General features: G+C 30.9%; 1 protein-coding gene across 1 annotated transcript in view; it reads right to left on the bottom strand.

The window, feature by feature from the left end:
- Positions 1-1491: 1491 nt before the first annotated feature.
- LRRIQ1 (leucine rich repeats and IQ motif containing 1) overlaps positions 1492-14196 on the bottom strand; it is a gene marked incomplete at both ends in the record, with an annotated part of 179846 nt that continues 167141 nt past the window's right edge. The window contains 3 exons of the mRNA XM_081311448.1: positions 1492-1644; positions 10516-10576; positions 11896-12025. Of these exons, the coding sequence (XP_081167574.1) occupies positions 1492-1644; positions 10516-10576; positions 11896-12025 (344 nt within the window). The remainder of the gene's footprint in view (positions 1645-10515; positions 10577-11895; positions 12026-14196) is intronic.

Raw genomic sequence — 14196 nt, 5'->3', positions numbered from 1 at the left:
AGAAAGAATAGCACTATTCTAGTGTTTCAGAGGATATGCTATGAAATGAACTCTAATGCTCTTCTATACTTTAAAATCTGTGATTCAGTGACATGTAAGTGAAAGATGAAGGTTGTGTATTTCAGGATAGTTGCTGGTTCATTGAGTTATTTATTTATGCTTTAACATTCAAAATGATACTTTACAAAAAGAAGTTGTGATATTCTGTATAATTACAAAGCAATTTTGTTCCTACTTTTGGTTTGTTTATTTTTACCTACAATGCTCCAAATTGATATGTGTTAATAATATACAATGCATAAAATGGGTAGCATGAATAATGAGATTTATAATAGGTTTGATTCCTTCTAAAATGAAATATATATTTGAAAAATTGATGTCATTAACACAACATAAAAATATGTCAGAAATTAATTAGATGAGTAATTTTATTTAAATGAATAAATCTAAAATATTTCTTTCTCAATCACATAGAATAATCTTTCAATGATCAAATTCTATAATCAAGCAAGAAAAAGTCAAGCTCTCTGAAGACTGGGAAATAGTTTTAGATTAGACATATTAAAAACTGAATTTTTTATATCAAATCAGTTGATTTTGTATAAACATAATATCCATGAAATATAACTTTTCCAAGAAAAACTCAAGAATTATAGTACATTGTAAATTTATGTATAGATGTTTGAGTCTCACAATACATTGGGAAGTTAACAAAATATGATATCAAATGAAATATTTTATACTAATTTTAGGAAGTATTTTAACATCTCTAGATTTAAATTTAAAGAAGACTTTTTAAAAATTAGATTCTATTCCCCATACCACAACATGCAGTTATTTTATAAATGTTTATATTTGTTCAGAGTTTATAGCTGCAATGTAATTTTTATTAGATTATACACACACACAAACACACACAAAGTAGGAATATATACAACCCCCGCAAATAAACTCTTCTTTCCTAAATTAAAGTTAGTAGGTATGCATGGCAGGTTTTATGAATATGCAATCATTATCAATAAACATAATCAAACTGTCATGTATCAAAGGAAAATAATTTTAAAAGCATATCTTTGACATTATACTATCAAAAATTCTGATGTACTTGAATTTTTTTCTGTAAAAAATAATTTTACCTACAACATTTATTAACTACAAAAGGCCAAAATACACTAATGATAAATTCAACTTTAAAAAATTAGCCTAAAAATTGTTTTAGGAATAAATTATCAAAGGATTCAACTCAACATGATCCATAGAGTTGGGGGTGGGGAGCAGAGGGCATTGAATCACATAGTATAATTAAATAAAAACTGATGCTGTAAATTTTAGAAATAATTTAATTTTGTTTATACGCAAGGAGACATTTAAAGAAAGAAAGAAAGAAAATTCAAATACACATTCTAGGGCAGCTCTGGTTGCTGGCATTCTACCCCCTATCTGTAAAAGAATGCTTGTTGGCATTAAGTTCCATCAATTCATTTGTGATTTCTAAATTAATTCTGAAGGAAACCACAACTTACTTGAAGATCCCGCTGAGTATCTGTGTGCCTGATTTTTTTTTTCTCTGTTCACAGACAAAGCACTTCCACTGGTCATGGAAAAAAGGTCTAAATCCGTGTCTTCTCTGCTTACAAGTCTTGCCTGGGAGCAATGGGAGAGAATGTATACAATCATGAAACAAAATATGGCATTTTCTGAATGCAGCTCACATTACCCCAAATAAACAAACAGGCTCTGTCAAACAACCTTCTTCAAAATGATACCACAATCCTTTATTGCTGCCCAGGCAGAACAAATGCACTATGTCAAAGCATTTTTTTGCAAATAAGAGCCGATTTTAAAATTGAGGTTTGCTATTTGAGTCTGTACAGCAAAAGAAAACATTTTAGTATAGTAATTTTGATGAAAATCAATCTTAAAAGCAGCTGGTGAAACTTTAAACAGCTTAACATCACTTACTTACCAAGTATATTATTTAATTCTTAATTAAATGGTAGAAATGTCATACTAGATTATTTTCTGCGATATTTTTATTTTATCACATGAGTATTACTTTTATTCACAGAATATGCCTTTCATTCCATATTTGTGTACTACAAAGTCATAGATGATACCCACCTTTTCATTACAAAAATATTAATTTTAATACAAAAATATTACACATTAAGCTTAATTTGGAGATAATGCTAAGTGTATTGAAATGCCAAGGTATACTAAGGATATAAAAATTAGACAATTCATTTCATCTAAATTGCCTTTGCACTTTTAAAAAACTATCTTAGATTAAACCTAAGAGTCAAAAGAATTGCTTCTCACCTATAAAATCTTGTTTTACAGAATATCTATCATGAAGTGAGGATTTATCAGGATTCAGTTCTGAAGTGGGAGAAAATGTCATTATGGAAAGTAAAGCTGCCTCTAAGTGGCTGGGATTTAACCCAAACCACAGTGTGCTTGAAGTCCTGTGCCAATGTGTTGTCTTAAATGTTTGATGTGAGGAAATTTAAGTACAGCAAAACAAAGACATGAAACCACTACTGTCGCTAAAAAACTATGTACATTTGATGAGCTACAAAGACTGAAGGACTCGGGATCTAAAAAATCATCCTCCTTCAAATTCAGATTTTTGCCCATCTATACATTCCTCTTCTCACCTTGTTCCCACACTCACGCATATGAATGAATGAATGAATCAATGAATTTATCTTCCTCTAATTTATTTTTTAATTGTCCAAAGTTGTATATATTTATTTTATACATCATGATGTTTGGAATAGGAACACACTGTGGAATGGCTAAATTGAGTTAATTAACAGATTCATTTTAATTCAGATAAGAATTTTCTAATATGAAATTTAATGGCAAATATATGTTAAACAGCAATTTTGCAAAATTTTTCTAAATCTTTGTTTTTGAGCATTTCTCTTTTATAGCCTACATACAAGGTTTTGTAATCCCCCCTTTTATGTCACATTGGCATAAAGGAAGTAAATTCTGGAAGGTGACTTTCTAAGTATTTGGATTTAATTTCACCTCTATCCTTGATATCTTAAATACAAAATGAAGATTCTCTTTCATTTAATTAAAACTAGGAGTTCCTTCTTCTGTTTTTTTAAACACAATGTTATTAAATATTTATTTAAAAACTGTGTACTTTTGGAAGTTAAGACATGCTAACAGCATACTTTGAAAACAAATACCTATGTACTTATTACCTAGATATTTTTAAAGAAAAATCAAGTGTTATAAAGATGAAGTACCCTTTTAAGCTACCTGGTAGTTTTTCTACATATATGTATTGAAAAGGTTTTGGAGTACAGTCACATAATAATGTTAGTTAACAATGCCCACATACGTGACCATGGTCCCATAAGATTATATTGGAGCTGAATAAATCCTATTACCTAGTGGCATCTTAGTCATTGTAGTCTCCTGATGCAACACATTACTCATGTGTTTGTGGTGATGCCTGTGTAAACAAACCTGCACTGTCAGTTGCATAAAAGTATGCTCATGCAATTTTATATATCTATATCTATCTCTCTCTCTATATATATATATCTTATAATAAAAATAAAAAGCTGGAGTATTTACTGGTTTATATATTAATATATAATATTTTTTATCAGTTTTGAGTGAAATTCTATCATAACAAAAGCTTACTGTGAAATAGTTTGCTGTGTTATGCCAACAGAAGCCTCAGGCATGTCTTGCTTACTGTGTCTCTTGCTTATATCAAGAAACCAGTTTAAGTGATTGACCTATGCCACTGAGGTTTGTGTAAGTACCCTATATGATGTGCACAATGATTACATGAACCAATGGTGAGTTTCTCAGAACATGTCCATGTTATTGCATTCATTTTAGCTACTTAAATGATTTATAAATTGTGGGAAAATTATATTGCTATGACATCATTATTCTTGCTATTCCTAGACATATGAATGATTGAAAAATCTTTTTAAGAAAAACGGGGAAGTTTCCATCAAAATAGATGAGAGATCCGTGGAGTAGAATAAGGATTTTGAGGGGGAGGAAAGAGAGAGGGGAAAAGGGAAGAACAGTGTTTGAATCTGACCTAACTTTCCTATGTACATATATGAATATAACACAGGAATATCATCTTCATGTATATCCACAAGGCATTAATTTAAAAGATGATATAAGTAAATAGCAGAAAGATTAGTAGAGTGGAGTGAAGGGAATAGGGGAGGGAGGTGGAGAGGGAAAAGAGAAGTACTGGGGACTGAATTAGAGCAAATTATATTCCATGCTTTTAAAATTATGTCAAAATGAAACCTAATATTCTGTGTAATTAAAAAAGAATTAATACAAATACAAAATATAAAAATATTATTTTAGTTGCTGGAGCTTAGTTATACATATCCCTCTGTTCATAATACCCTTCATCATCATTGCACTAACTCCTTTTAAGCCAGAGGTCTTGTTATATAATTATGTGAATAGGAAAGATACTTTAAATGTTTTAAAAATATACAGATGTGATTTATATGCATTGAAATTCACAAATCTTAAATATGAAATTCAATTGTTTTCAAAATTTTTAGAATAAAAATTTTTAATGTAAAACTCCCATATAAATTGCAAAAAGTTATACTTAATATTTCCTGTGCATACTACATTAGGCTTACCCAATGACAACAGTTTACATAACCAAAATACAATTAACTTTGGTTTCAACAAGCCAGGTCATTGACATTGGAGTAATATTATTACTAAACTACAGACCTTATTAGGACTTCACCAGTTTTTACATCCTGCATAGACTCATGTAACTACCAGTAGCACACAGGACTCTTCCGTTTTCCCCAAGAAACTTTCTTACTGTCCTATTCAGATATACCCTCTCCCTAGCCTAACCACTTGCACTTTTGTGCTGTTGCACCACTATGATTCTGAGAATGTTATGTGAGTAATATCATAAAATATATAATCTTCTGAAATTGGCTTTTTTCATTCAACATAATGTTCTTAAGATCCATAGATATCTTTCTAAGTATCAAAAGTGTTTTTTTGATTACTGTTCTTACTCTCTCTTTCTTTCTTACCAAGGACTTAAATCAGGGGCACTCAACTACTGTGCCACACTCCAGCCCTAGTTTGTATTTTATTTAGCAACAGAGTCTCACTGAGTTGCTTTAGCACCTCACTTTTGCTGAGGCCGGCTTTGAACTTAAGATCCTCCTGCTGTAGCCTCCAGAGCTGCTGGAATTACAGGTATGAGCCACCATGCCTGGTGTTTTTTATTTATTTTTTAATGCACATCCATTTGTGTCAGTCAAAATACCTAACAAGAACAACTTAGTGGGGGAAGTTTACTTTGGGTTCACTGTTTCAAAGATACAAGTCCATGCATTGCCAACTAGACTACACTGCTGTGGGCCAGAGGTGAAGCAGAACAACATAACAGAAGGGCGTGGTAAAGGAAAGCTACTCAGTTCATGACAGCCAGGAAGCAGAGGGAGGAAGAATGTGAGATGCCAGGGACAAAATATAAAACCTAAAAGGACCTACACATCCTTTAGTTACACCCCACCTAGCCACAGTTTTCAACTTGTATTATAGTCCTTGCACATTATTAATCCATCAAATGGATTAATCCACTGATTAGGTTACATTTCTCATAATTTAATAATTTCATCGCCTGCATTAACGTAGGAACTTTTGGGAGATACCTCGTAACCAAACCATAACACTATTATATGTATGTACCACCATTTGTTTATCCTTTCACCCACTGAAGGGGAATTTGGTTGTGTTAAGTTTTTGGTTATTACAAATAAAATTGCTAAGAACATTACTGTACATTTTTTAGATGAATGTTCACTTTTCTAGAAAAAATTATCAGTAGCTGTTGTTACTTCATATTAACATATGTTTATAGGAAAATGACAAGATTTTTTTGAGAGTCGCTATACAATTCTCCTCAGCAATGACTAGAGGAAGCAGTTGCTCTGCATACTAGTCAGCACTTAAAAATTACAGTAATTTTTATTTTAAATACTCTATAGGCATACAGTGTATCACATAAAGGCTTTAATTATTTCCCTAATTAGTGATATTTAAAATTTTTCATGTGTTTATAAAAGAGAGGAAGGATATGAACTTTTTTTCTATGTGTTTTGACTTAACTTTCTGAATGGTGCTTTTAAATGAAGTTCAATTTGTTTTTATCTTTTTTCATTATTGGTTTATGCAAAGAATTCTTTGCCTATTACAGGTTTATGGAGATACCTTACTATATTTTCTTTAAGATGTTTTATAATTTTAGTTTCTACACTTATGTTTATAAGTCATCTTAGATTCTTTTTTTTTTTTTTTTTTTTTTTTTTTTTTGGTATGGTGTGATAAAGAGGAGTTGTTTTCCCATGTAGGTTCACTTTTTCCCCATATAGTTATCTGGTTGTTCAGTATCATTTATTGAAAGGTTATCCTTTCCCTCTTTGAATTGCTTTGGTACCTTACAAAAAACCAGTTGGCCTTATAAGTATTAATATTTTTCTAGTCTATTCCCCTTTATGGTAATAGAGTCTGCTATCTTTTTGCAAGTAACAAACATTATTTATTACTGGGGCTTTATAGCAAATCTTGAAAGCAAGTAGTGTGGAACTTCTTAATGTTCTTTTTTCATGATTGTAAATTGGCTATTTTATGTCTTTTGCATTTCCATGCACATTTTAAAATCAGTTTGTTCATTTCTATGAGAAACCTTTTTGGGACTTCATTGGATCCACAGATCATTGACCTCATACATTTTCCCAAATAATTGACTTAAAGAACAACAGGGCATACAAAAACCTACTTTAAAACACTGAATGAGTTCCTTCCAGAATTACAACAGCTTCTACTTTCAGCACCTGTGCATAAGCATTTACACATTATTGACAGCCCTTTGAATTATTGTTTCCAAATTTTAATATTCAGGTGATTATAGTCATGAGGCTTCTTAAGTTTTCATTCTCATTCCTCTCATCTAGAAACTGATCTATTGTACAGCTTTACCTTTCATGTTTGGATATTCAAGCCTTCTGAATCCCATCCACTGTAAAGGCTATGTATGATATATATGTATTGCTGTTTTGTTACATTCTTTCTCAATGTCATTTGCTGAAAACTCTTTACTAGACAATCTAAGCTCTCCTGCCTTTATCATATAATAATTTGCAATACAGACATAAGCCTATTTCTAAACTCACTACTCTTTTTAATTGGTCTGCCCATCCATGCCTGTGCCATAAGGGTCCGTTAGCTTTGTACTAAGAATTCATGTGTTGTGACAAAAGTTGTTCTTATTTTTCTAAGTTGACATATATATTCTTGTTTTTATTTTATTTCTCAATACACATTTCAGAGAAGTTTTCTCAAGTTCCTCAAGAAATGAACTATAATATTGGTTGAGTTTAAAAAATATATACATTTATTTGAAGACTATTAATATATTTTATACAATAAGTTGACAAATCCATGAATAGTAAACTTAATATTATATCCTACCTACATCATGTTTAATAACTAAGAAACTTCTAGTTGCTGACAGAGTTGCTGACTAATGGCTCTCTGCTGTACCTGTCTCCTCTATATAACATTGTCTTAGCTGAAGAGAACTGCTTTGCCCAAGTCACATTTCTCTTGAGGAGATACAGGAGTATAAATCCTGTTGCTCTGGCCTCAACTGTGCTTCCACTACCAGAACTCATTCCTTTGCTACAACTCTTCTCTCTCAGTTCAATCCTACTTCTTTCATTTTTCAAAGGAGTTGTTTCTGAAAACTTTCCTCAGTAAACTTTCTGTACTCAACTTTAAAAATCTCAGAGTATATTTCCTGGAGAACATGAAATATGACTGTCTTCTGGAAAATCTTGGAACTTTGGGGAATCATTTAATATAACTGACAACATAATTGTCTTTTAACATCTTTGACATGCCTTCTGATATCTTTTTGAAAGTAATAAAAATAATATTTTCCTTCCATTTTTAATTCCTCTCATGCAATATTCTTTCTATTGCTTAGAAGACAGAGACATATTATTTACTTATCCAAAATACAGAATTTGAATGTTTATGCCTTATTCTGTCCTCATTTTTGAAATTTAGAGAACAGTATTTTAATGCTATTTATATTTATTCCTATTGGTAAGAAACACATCCAGTATCTTCTGAAATTCATTGTTTCTGATATGAACTTAGCAGGCTATCTAATTACCATTCCTCTGTAAGTAATCTTCCAATTCACTAATCTTCTTTACTGTATCCATCCTAGACTACGTTTAAATAATTTTATTTCAATAATTTATAGGTGGTTCATTTGTCTACTCATCTGACTTTACTCACAGTTGATCATTTTTGTTCTATAATTTTCTGTCCTTTACTATGGGTGTTATTTATCTCTGAAGATTTTTTTTTTTAAAGAGAGGAGAGGGGGGGAGAGAGAGAGAGAGAGAGAGAGAGAGAGAGAGAGAGAGAGAGAGAGAGAGAGAGAATTTTTAATATTTATTTTTAGTTCTCGGCGGACACAACATCTTTGTTGGTATGTGGTGCTGAGGATCGAACCCGGGCCGCACGCATGCCAGGCAAGCGCGCTACCGCTTGAGCCACATCCCCAGCCCCTCTGAAGATTTTTTACTAGCTGCAGTTGCAGCCATTTGTTTTCATTGTTCTTTTTCTTAGGGGCTAGTCTCAGTTGGGCAATTATCTGCCTCTAGTTTCCTGTCCTAGGTGGGAAAGTGTTTTCATTCCTGAATACACTGCAATATACCTATTCTGGGCCTTCAGTCAGCCCATTATCCTTCTGATATTAATTTATTGATCTCTTACACTGCCTCTACTCACATACACAAAAGCCGTCTGTGTATTTTTTGTTCCAGTACAGTTTACCTTGTTTAATGTTCAACTGTATCTCTTATATATGAAAAAGCATTTATTGTTGCCACTTACTTGTCATATATTCATACACAGAGGAACTAGAGAGGTCTATAAAAAGAGGACTGATGACAGAGCATTAATTTTAAGTAACCATTAGATCAGTAATCTATCCACTCTGTTTTCAACCACTTTTGTAAGTGTAATAATTAAATTTTTTTATACTGGATTCCATGGCACTTATTTATTTATTTATTTATTTATTTATTTATACCAGGGATTGAACCCAGGGGTGCTAAACCACTCAACTATATCCCCAACTTTTTAAAAAATTTTTGTATTTTGAGACTAGGTCTTACTAAGTTATTTAGGTCTTTGTTCAGTTGCTGAGGCTGCCTTTCAAATTGTGATCCTCCTGCCTTGGCCTCCCTAGTTGTTGGTATTATAAGTATGTACCACTACACCTCGTTTATACTCTTCATTCGTGCTCCAATGTGTACTGAACAATCTGTGTCAAATCATAGCCAATAAGACATAGTGTTAATTTGAAGTATAAATTTTTCCGAGTAATCTGCTTGATACTCTCTTAGTGTATTCTCCATTAAAGTGCAGAAAATTATTTGATGAGTGATTATTTTGAATCTGTGAATGGATTATATATTTTCATAAGCAACATAGTTTTAGCTAGCTATTATGTTATCTTTTACTCCTCTTTTAGGAAAACTCCTATTCACAAGAATGATGAATATAACTGTTCTGGAAACCACAATATTCATTCATATCAGAAAACACATCATCTTTTCATGCAAAATTCTATATGGCAGGCTAAATAATAATAAATTTTCTTGGCAAATATAGAATCTGAGAAAGAGGTAGTAGTTGGTTGGTTTAAATGGAAGTTATTGTATAGATGGATTCACCATAGGCATACATTTTTACCTGCCAAAGAGACTACACACTTCAGTCAGTGATCAAGGTACCATCTTTTCTGGAAATTTATGGAAGCACACTAAAAAAATCTCATTTTATGGGATCTATTTTTATAGATCAAATATTAGACATTCTTCTTCTGTTCAAATAGTTTTCCTTCTAATAGCATATAGTACAATGGAATTTAGCAATGTACATGCAGTTCTATTACCTTGAGTCTACACTTTGGTCACCATATTTAGAATTTGGTTGTCTCTATGCTTCAATAATTTACTTAATGAAGTATGTAATACTCTACTTTATATTACTTAGAGTGCTTGAGTTCCCAAGTATTTGTTAATTTTTGTATGATTTGTTTATTTGAGTTGTAAGAATATTTTGCCATTTCATCAAGTATAGTCTATGAATTATATTCCTAAAATTTTCAAGAAAATAATTTCATTGAGCTTCCCATTCATAATAATGTTATTTTATAATATAAAAAGGTGAATATTTTTACATACTTTAAAGCAATGTAATAACGTAAAGTTATATCAGAAGTCAAGAAAAAATGTTATTATTTTACCACATGGTATTTTGACATTACTTCAAATAGAGTTATATTTTCATTTTTATAGTTTAATTGTGGGCATATTTTAAAGTGTCATTCATTGAGCACTGGTATTTACACCATGTTTCCATAACTTTAAACACATTTCTTACCACGAGTTGGACTCTTCCACCATTAAGTACATCTGGATCTAACTCAGGCAAGAAGTGATTGCTATGTGGCGACAAAAACAGAAAACATTTTATAATATGAAAGTATAGGAAGAACATGAAAGAAATGCTCACATAAGAAAATCAGGAGATATCATTATTTAAAAAATGTTAATAATATTTTTCTTAAATTAGCTTCTATAGAAAGATAAGCACGAATTCAAATCTTTCAATAGTAATTTTAAGTTAAATTTGTCATAATATTGATACATACTGTAAACCACCTTCTTTTTCAAAAGAACCCATCAAAGAGTAAAATCTTAAAACTATTAATAATTAAATTTAATAAATTATAGAAAAAGTTTTTATTCACATTTACTTATCCTTTGTCTTTTAAGAAAGATGCTAGTAGATTATTGTCATGTTTATAATAAACTTCTATTTTAAACCAAAACAATTACATTTGGCTTTTCAAAAACATATGTTCTTGAAAATATTATATATTGTGTTATAGTTTCATATGAGAAATTTCATAAACAATTGTTTACTTTTTATCATATTTACATAGATTATTTATTAGTAAAGGATATTATTAAATGTTAAACATATCTAAAATTCACCCTGAAACATTTTGTTAAAAGTTTTCACTATACTACATCTATACTAAGGCTTTTAAATTTCTGAAGAAGACCTCTTATATTGGGTTATTAAGATGGTATTAAATGGATTCTATTAAATATGCTTACAGTTCCAAAGATGCTATGCTGTGAACTAAGTCAAACTGATTAATACTAACATAAAAAGCCTCCACTAATTTGAGTATTTAAAAAATGAAAATTCTGAAATATGGATGGCTTTATTCTGACTTTCTTCATTTATAATGAAATATGACAATTCAGACTAAAATGTTTTACTCTATTTTCATTTTTGCTATCATATCACTTCCACATTTTGAAAGGAAATGGATAGAACTCACTGTATATTAAAGTTTAGTTCATATATGTTATTAAAAGGGGTAAATTAAGTTCTTAATTGACAAATTTATAATAGCACTAATAAATTAAAATACAGCCTACAACATATTTTACACTCAGAAACAGTTAATGGATCTCAGACCTTTACTTTAGACACAAAATAATTTGTATGATTCACTTGTTGGTTTTAAGCATTACGAATAAAGCTCTTCCCAAATATTTTATGGTGAAAAATATAATGAGTGATTGAATCTCTTCTATATGAAAGGCTATTTTTTTTTAACCTGGGAAAGTAGTGTATATAAGCCTTTAGCTATAAAGTCATGTTTCTTTTACACAATTAACCCAGGTTTCACTTTTCAAGGTATGTTTACAATACAAAAATCTAATTTAAAGGAAATGACCTCACCATTTCATATTTCTGGAACTAGCTGCATGAACCCCAACCTGTGTATGAAGCCATTGGTATGTATATTCTTTACTCCTTTCTAATTTTTCATTTGCAGTAGTATCCTTGTAGATAAAATCTTCTTCCTTACCTGGGAAAGAGATATGATTGTTTATTTGTAATTTAAAGAGACCAAACTTTGGCCAGGTCATTCAGTTGAGGCTAGTAATTTCACCACAAGAAATAAAAAATGTAATGATTAATTCATGGTAGCTAAACCATCTGTAAGAAAAATAATGTCAGTCACTCTGCTTGAGTTTCAGATCCAACTCTTTTGGAAAATAAAGAGAATGTTTTTTGGTAACCCACATTTTAAAAGGCTTTATTTTATTTTTTATTTAGAAAATTCAGAGTTATTTTTGGTAGATAATACAAAAAGAATATGTATCACTATCATGTATATTTAGGCATCCTTTAAAGTTAATTTTTCTTATACTAGCTTTATCCATATGAAGACTTTATACTGAACTTATTTGAGGCAGAATATCATATAAAACTGATTTTGGTTTGTGTAAGTTAATATAATATTTTAAACTAGAAATATAATCTATATCAGGTTTCAAGGAACCTGTGTTTATGATATAGCAGCTATGTCAAGAATAGAAAAAGCATAACAATGAAGATGTTATGGAAAAAATTTGAAAGGTGAGAAATTATACCAGGTAAGAATAAGAGGTAACAAATATATAATGTATTTTTTTAAAAAGGAAAAGAAAAATCCAACCCTTATAATCAAATATAAAAATTATTACACACACACACACACACACACATATATATATATATATATTACACACACACATATATATATGTGTGTGTGTTTATTAAAAAATAAAACTGCAGATATTGCTGCTTTGTCAATACTATACATTTCTTTCTTGGAGCCATTACCATATTTAGGAGCTTGTTAGCTTTGTAGGCTTTATTGATAGTATACCAGAGGGAGACACTTTGTGGAACTAACACATGATAATTAATCTCAAAATACTTAAGTTTGAAACCTGGTTATTTAAAATGTTCAACTTTTAAATTTGAAGTATTATTTCACTCTGGATGTTTGAACACAATAAGTCAACATAACTACAATTTGTTTGGAAAATAAAACATGGTGAAAAGCCTATGCTGAATGCTTGGTCAATGCGTACATGTACACTCAAACATATACACACAAAGTGTAATATGCATCATTCTGAATAAATGGAAAACAATACATCTAAAACACCTTTTCTTTTCTATACAAGTTACTGTTATAATTCGTGAAATGGCTCATATTCAACTTACAGAGATGTTGGATCAGTTCTCAGTAAAGCTAAAAGTCAGGATGTTTTATTTCTCTAAACTTTTACTTACCAAAGTTAAGTTCCTGTCACTTCTTATGCCACAATGTGTTTCTAAAATGGACACAGTCCAAGCTTCCTGAGCTTAAGCTAATAATTCCAAAGTTGCTATAGAGGAATAATTAACATGCTAGGGATGACCACTGTATCTGTGAGCAGAACTGTTTTGAACAATAGCCTTAGGGGTACACAGAAACTATAAAACAGATTCAATCAAAGAGGAGATTTGGTGTTGTCACAACCATTTACTGCACACAATTGTCTCTCCTCTGCAGAACACCAGTTTCTGCTTTATCTTTCTTGGCTGATAGATCATATACTGATCCAACAGGGCAGTGTCAGAAAATAGTTGGGACTCAGTGACCCTAATAATCAACAGAGACCAAGGGTTAGAACCTTACCTACTCTTGATATGGAAAAATCCTTTGTTAACATGTGTACTTTAGTTAAGATAAAAAAAAATCTCTTGTTTTCTGTTTTTTTTTTAAATAGTGACATGTACTTGCAATATTCACTTTTAAAACACTATGGAAAAACTGTGCAATAACACTTCCAAAACCCTAAGTGGTTTTACATCAGAACTCAGTCAAGATTCTGAACAATTCCTGGGTAAAGAAGAGAGCTTTCATTTCAACAGTCCAATTCATATTAACTATTTTTTTCACTAAGACATAGATTGTATATTGACACAAGCTTGACATAAGAAACATTACAACAGAACAAACACAGTGGTGAAGTTGGCTAGATTGAATTGAAAGTACTGCAATTCAAATGCTGAAGGAAATGATTCTTTCTCAGGCAACTCTTTTCAAGATTACTCCTGCCATTGAGCAGCAGAAAGTAAGATATACTCTGAAACATGCATAAGTCCTGCTTTTAGCATCTTAAGAAGAATAATGGTGACCTGAAGTACTTAACAGATACT

Source organism: Spermophilus citellus, assembly GCF_964194105.1.
Source record: "Spermophilus citellus genome assembly, chromosome: 10".
Taxonomy (NCBI): domain Eukaryota; kingdom Metazoa; phylum Chordata; class Mammalia; order Rodentia; family Sciuridae; genus Spermophilus; species Spermophilus citellus.
This window is presented reverse-complemented; position numbering and strand designations above follow the sequence as displayed.